Genomic DNA, 6,307 nt, shown 5'->3' with positions numbered 1-6,307 from the left:
TGGGGGCTTAGTTTTCAACCTTATTCAATTGTACCCTGTTTCCTAATTCTTGCTGCAGCATCCCATCCCATAGGTGTTGCATAAATACCAATTTTATCAAGTCACCTGTTAAGGGCTTAGTACATTTGGCCCTAATTGGAGAAGCATCAATCAAAAAGGCCCATTGCTGTCTGGAGGGCAGCGAGGGAAGGGCATTCGGCCCCTTTTCTGTCCCTCAGCAGCAGCTTTCCCAGCGTCTTCAAGATACCCGTCCCAGACCGAGCCGGGCGGTCCCAGAGCCCGCCCGGAGCCCGCCAGTCCAGCGCAGCGGCGCTAGGAGCCAGCCAGCCCCCGCCCCGCCGCCGAGTCCCTGACGCGCACGCGCAGTGGCGTGGGGGCGTGGCCGCGCCGCACGCTCCGCCCGGATCCGACGTCGGCGTCGGGGCGCTGGGTGTGTTCAAACGCCTTGGCGCGTCCGCCGAGTCCTCACCGGCCTGGCCGCGGCGGAGCCTACCTGCCGGCGGTGAGGAGAGCGGGGCGCTGGCGGTGACAGGGCTGGGCACGAGAAGGTGGGAAAGGGCAGAGGCAGAAACGCGAAGAGGGCGGCGGGGGGCGACTCGTGCAGAGGGCGGAGCGAGTCGGCCGCTGTAAACATTCTGGAACCCGGGGCGGGCGCAGGTGTGATTGACGTGCGAGCAAATGTGCAGGGGGGCAGGGAGGCACGGGGACGGTCCTGCGGGAGATCGGGGGTCTCCCGGGCGGGCGCCCGCGCCACCTGGGGTTCGGTGTGGCGCTCTGTACCGAGCACTTGACATCCGTTCCCTCAGCGGTCTCTGCGGAGCCAGGGGCGTCTGCTTACCCCGCCTTGTAGATAAGGAAATCGAGGGTTCGGGGGTTGACTTAGAGGGAGATAAGTGGGTGCCCCCACGGGGCCGTCTGACCCCGGAGCCCAAACTGTTAGTTTCGCGGTGCTGCTGGCCCTCTGGAGGGTAGGTGGAGCCGAGTCTAGTTAGTGGACCGGAATGAGTGGAATTCATCAGTTTGGAGGGAGCGTCGGGGCGAGTGAGACGTAGCGGCTTTTCCTACAGGTAGGTGTGAGCTCCGAGGATGCAGCTGGGAGAGGCGAGGCCAGAGCAGGGTGAGAATGTGGGGTTCCGTGCTGGGCCATCTCTCCAGCTGCTGGAGAAGCGCAGCTCTTTGTGGATTCGGATTCAGAGATGGTGGAGTCGCGAGGGCGCAGTTGTCTCCCAGGTGTGTGAAGTTAAAGCTTTTTAGCTGCAAAGCAGCAAAAACCTGTGGAGAAGCCTGCTACGTCTTGGCTTGCTATGAGGAAATACGGCAGATGAGTAGCTTAACTAACACTCATTTATTCTCTCAGTTCTGCAGCTGAGAAGTGTTGAGTCAAGAAGCTGACCTATTTGGTTCCTCAGCCAATAAAAGGAAACAGTTTGAAGAGAAGGAAAGCAGTTTAATTTGTTGATAAGCAACAAATTAAGGAAGGCAGTGGACTCGCACTGATGTTGTTTTTTGGAGTTGGGGGTCCTTGGGTTCACTCTGGGAAAGTTTTCACCAGAGCGCCCCTTTCAGCGGCATAGGGCAAGATTGTCCACGAGACAGAGACCCAGTTATATTTAAAGAGTAAATTTATTAGAAAGACAGGAGAGGAAAGGACACTTGAATAGGCACAAGCGGGCAGGACGAGCTGCACCTTTTTGGGGTAGCATTTGGTTTTATCCTCTTCTTCAGGTAGGGAGGGGCCCATCCTTGCTAGTCAGTTGCTGATTTAAATATCTATGTGGAACTTGGGAAGACGGGAGTTTCCCTAATGAGCTTCATCTCCATGTCCTTTTACCTTTTTGGGTCTGAGCTTCAGCCTACTACAGTCTGTGACTTGCTGGGACCTCCTGCTGACGTCTGGAAATCCTGGCTTTGCTGCTTGTGGACCGTGATTTTATGGCTGTGTCAAGGATCTTGATTTTTTTTTTATGGCTGTATTAATTGCTACACTAGCCCCTTCTACCCATCCGCCTGTGTGAATGAATCTTGTGATGCCTCCCCTGCATTCTTTCCTGTCATCACCGTCCTGCTCTTTGGTAGAGGGCAGGATTATTTATTCGAAGGAGTAACAAGGGAGCTGGGCAAGGGTCAGCACGTCCTTTTGATGTTGTTTTTGGAGTTCGGGGTCCTTGGGTTCACTCTGGAAAGGTTTTGCCAGGAGAATAAAGGACACTTGCATAGGCACAAGTGGGCAGGAAGAGCCGCCCAGAAAGGGACAGGTTTGTGGAGAGGGGCCTGCCTGGCTGCAGGTGGGCAGCCTTAGGAGAGCAGCTTCTGCTGGATGCTCAATGCAGAGAAGTCCTGGCAGGTACAGGTCACGGGCAGGCAGGAGGCTGCTGCCCTACAGAGGGAGAGTGAGTGGAAAGAGGGAGAGTGCCTAGGCGCAGGTGGGCAGAGGACTGCCCGGAGCCAGTGCAGCATCTGCCTGACACAGACATCTCTTTGGGAGGGGCTCACTCCTTGCAAGCCTAGGTTTGTTGATTTTGAATAGAATCTGAAAGGGACAGGAGATCCTCCAATGGGTTTCATTTCCATATCCTTTTCTTTCACCTTTTGGGTCTGAGCTCTAGACACTGCCTCCAGCAGTCTTGTTTTCTGCTTGGACTTTCAGCAAACATCGAAGTCAGCATTGGGGCCAGCATTGGCACCTGCGGATCTTGATTTCATGGCTGTGTCACTGGCTATGCTAACCCCTTCTCCCAACCCCCCCCCCCCCAGTGAATCAATTTTGTGACGTCTCCCCTGCATTCCTTCCTTCCTTCATCATTTGGATGCAGGCAAAGGGAGATTTTTGGTGGGCATCAGCTTCCTTTGTTAACACCTGATGTTTAACTTCCTTAATATCTGCTTAGATCCTTTCCCTTAGAATGCAAGAAGACAAACTTGTTATACGCAACAGATAAGAATGCTTATCCGGCACACTGCATCAGCTACTTCCTGATTCGCAGATGGTCCTTTTCTAAAATTAAGATTTATTTATGCACATAAGAGCTGGAGTGTAGGTCAGAGATGGGGTGGTGGTGAGAGGATTCACCAGAGACAGAGTGGGGAGCAGAGCAGGCAGGTGTACTGAAATACACTGCGGAGGGGAGCAGCAGTTGAGCTGGAGTAGGTCTGGTGTGCCTTGGGGTCAGCTCCCTGGCGGGAGTGGCTGTGGATTGCTTCATAGTGCTGAGACTTAATTCATTGTGCCACCAGGTGGCACAAGATGGTCCCCAGATGGTACATTCTTAACTGTGCCTTCTCATGGCTGGAAGAGAGTCCCCATCCCCATTTCCCTTCCTTTCCACCTTTTATAAGGTCCCCAGTCCTTGTGGAGTAGGACTGATGGAGGAAAGAATAGAAAGGAAACATCACAAGGTTGACTCACACCGGGAGTTGGGCAGAAGGGGTTAGCATGGCCATTGACACAGCCATAGAAAACTGGGTCCTCAAGTGCAGTGTCTGGGTTACAGAGCAGAAGATCCAAACAGGTAGCAGACTGCTGAAGGCCTGTCTAGAGTGCAGGCCCCAAACGTGAAAGGTGAAGGTACGGAGACGGAGCCCATTGTGTGATCTCCTGTCCCTTTCCCAGAGTGAACCCAGGGACCCCCACTAACGCCAAAAACTACATGGGGACCACACTTACTGAGTCCCAGGATAAGTTAGGGTTAACTGGCAGCCGCAGGAGCCGTGCCTACAGGCAGGCTTCTGAGATGAGGACAGTAAATTCTAACCAAAAGACACTCCTGCGATGAGGACAGCAAGCCCGGGGGACGGAACAAGACAGCAGAACTTGAGAGAAGACGACTTTGGTCAGGGGAGGCAAACTCTGAGAGGAGAGCTGGGAAGCTGGACACAGCTGCCCTGGGAGAATGGCCCCTGGCAGCGAGCCAGTCACAGAGAGGATGACCAGGTTTTGGAATAGAGGGAAGAAATGGTTTAAATATCCCTAGACAGGACCCACTGCCCCTTGGCAGGCCTTTCTTCCTTTCGATAAACTGTACTTTAAGTTCGTTTCTGCTCATCTAAAATGTCTGCGAATTCCTTTCTATGCCTTTTCAGACAAGAGCCTGTGGTGGTTCACGGCTAAATTAACAGCACAAACCTGCGCCATTATTATTATTATTATGTTTACCCTTAACGACCTTAAAAGCCCAATCTCCAGTCAGTCTCCCATGGGGGGCTTTGGGGCTTAACACAAGAATTTTGGGGAGACATAGCTGAGCGTGGCAGTAGTGTGTACCTAAGTAAATAACAAGTGGTAACTGGGGAGTGAAGATGAGCCGGTGTGTTCCTCGGTGGCGGGGAGTCTGGGGGAACTTACGGGAGGTCACTTGCTGGTTGTGCCGCCGGCCTGAAGGGAGGCAGAAACTTACTCGAAACACCCTGAACAGCGCTTAGCGAACCCGTTATTCCTGGATTTATCTAAACCCTTCTTTAACTTATGATTTAGCTTGTGCTGCTCTGGAATAATGAGATCCATAATTACCACCTACAGGGAAGTGAAATAATAATTACTTCTGTTCCGTATTGTTTCATGTTGTCATTCTAAAGTTTGGTAACCAAGGCTTTCTTGCCGCCCTACTCATCCTCCCTGGTGGGAGGAAGAGTGATGAAATGCAACGTTTAGGGGCTTACAGTTCCTGCAGAGGTGGGCCTGCTCACTGGCTTGGAGCAGGGACTGCCAAAGAGCCGTGTGGGAGCCAGGGTGGAAGAACTAATCCTCCAGCTGGTGACTGGGGGAGAAAGGGTATGTAAAAGCTACCTTAGAGGTTCACAAGAGGAGAGAAAGGGTGAAATTAACATAGGGCAGAGCTGTTTGCTTAGACTTAGGCCAGCAAGGACAGAGATGATGCTGCGGTCTTAGTGTTGGGAAGCGTGTCCAGCCAGAGCTTGGCCACCAGGAGGAGACTAGACCAGCCAGAAAGCTTTTATTTCTTGAGGCCAGAAAATTTCTAGGAAATGACTCTGGTTGGACTAGAAATGACAGGTAGGATGAGCTAAGACGGAAATGAAAGATACATGGAAAGTGGGGGGTGGCTGTTGACTTGTGCTGGGGGAGAAGCTGGGCTTTCACTTCTGCCTGTGTTGTGGTTTCACTGGGCGTCTCCCACAGCAGGACACAGTGGAGCAGTTCTCAGGGCTGTTGCCGCGCTGCGACACTGAGCGCAGAATACCGCAGAGGGATCTGTGACCTCCATCCTTGACCTCGGCACAAGCCTTGGGCGGGAATCTCGTCTTCGGCCTTCGAAAGGCATCTAAGGCAAAGGCCGCCCAGGGAGGGGCAGTGGTGGGGGGCTCTGCACGGGCTCGCTTGGGGTGCTTTCTGCGCTAGCCCTTTCTGGTAAACATTGCTAGGTAGATCGTGTGCTTTTCGTCAGGCTTCATGAAGACACATATGTGTCTTCTCTGCTTGGGGAGAAAAGCAACAACCTAAGGAGAAATTCTATAACTAGTATTGAACAGTTCCAGATTTCAAGCCAGTACGTCTTGGCTATTCAGTGAGTTACCAGATTTATTTATTTTTCCCCTAGGGCCATGGCTAATAAAACCACGGAGGCTGGTGACATCCATTTCCCTTTTCCCTTCACACCCTATTCCATCCAAAAAGACTTCATGGCAGAGCTGTACCGGGTGTTGGAGACTGGCAAGATTGGCATATTTGAGAGTCCCACTGGCACCGTGAGTATGAGTAGCTGGGCCTGCGGGGCTGGGAGACGCGATCGCTCAGCCCACGGGCAGCCTGGCTTACTTATTTGCCTCTGCAGAGATTTTATGGTTTGAGGTTGGGAAGAGTAGTTCTTTCACTTTCTCTCTTCCTCTGTCAAATTGTTCAACACAGCCCCAGGGCCTGAGAAAAATGAGGCTGAAGGCAGAGGAGAGTTTGGATGGCAGTGGAAACCACCATAGCACTGAAACTTTCCATACCTCTTGGGCATACAGCTGCTATGATGAGAAAGATAAAGATTATTTTGGTTTTTTTTTTTTTTTAATAAACTGAACACTGGTTTAGTCTCCAGGAATAAGGTTCGTAAGGGCTGGAGGGGTCCTGTCATGGGCCCGTCATGGTCCCCTAAATTTTTTTCTTCCTGGTCCGGGACAGGAAGAGACTTAACTTGGAGATTGTCCTTTGAGGATGGGCAGGACTGTGGTCACTGTTCCCACATCTCTGGCAGGCAGCGTTTCCCTGGAGCCATTTAGCTTTCCAGAGAGAGCGCTGAAGTCTGAGCCAGGCCTGACAGCCCATCTTCTCAAGGCACTTGGGAAGTGGCTTTAGGGGCTCAGTCTT

The 6,307-nt window shown here is 52.4% G+C and overlaps 1 protein-coding gene across 4 annotated transcripts in view; it reads left to right on the top strand.

Annotated features, from left to right (window-relative positions):
* Positions 1–440: 440 nt before the first annotated feature.
* Positions 441–6,307, top strand: part of DDX11 (DEAD/H (Asp-Glu-Ala-Asp/His) box helicase 11) — a 27,498-nt gene continuing 21,631 nt past the window's right edge. For 3 of the 4 annotated variants that reach the window (XM_012732492.1, XM_012732491.1, XM_012732489.1), the window contains exons 1-2: positions 468–548; positions 5,553–5,700. In XM_012732492.1, the coding sequence (XP_012587946.1) occupies positions 5,557–5,700 (144 nt within the window). In that variant the 5' untranslated portion in view covers positions 468–548; positions 5,553–5,556. Of the gene's footprint in view, positions 549–5,552; positions 5,701–6,307 lie in introns of all 4 variants that reach the window. The other variant, XM_012732490.1, reaches the window with a different exon arrangement.

The sequence above is a fragment of the Condylura cristata genome, unplaced genomic scaffold, assembly GCF_000260355.1.
Source record: "Condylura cristata isolate star-nosed mole 26May11 unplaced genomic scaffold, ConCri1.0 scaffold00034, whole genome shotgun sequence".
Taxonomy (NCBI): Eukaryota; Metazoa; Chordata; class Mammalia; order Eulipotyphla; family Talpidae; genus Condylura; species Condylura cristata.
Note: the sequence above shows the minus strand (reverse complement) of the source record. Positions and strands in the feature narration are given on the sequence as shown.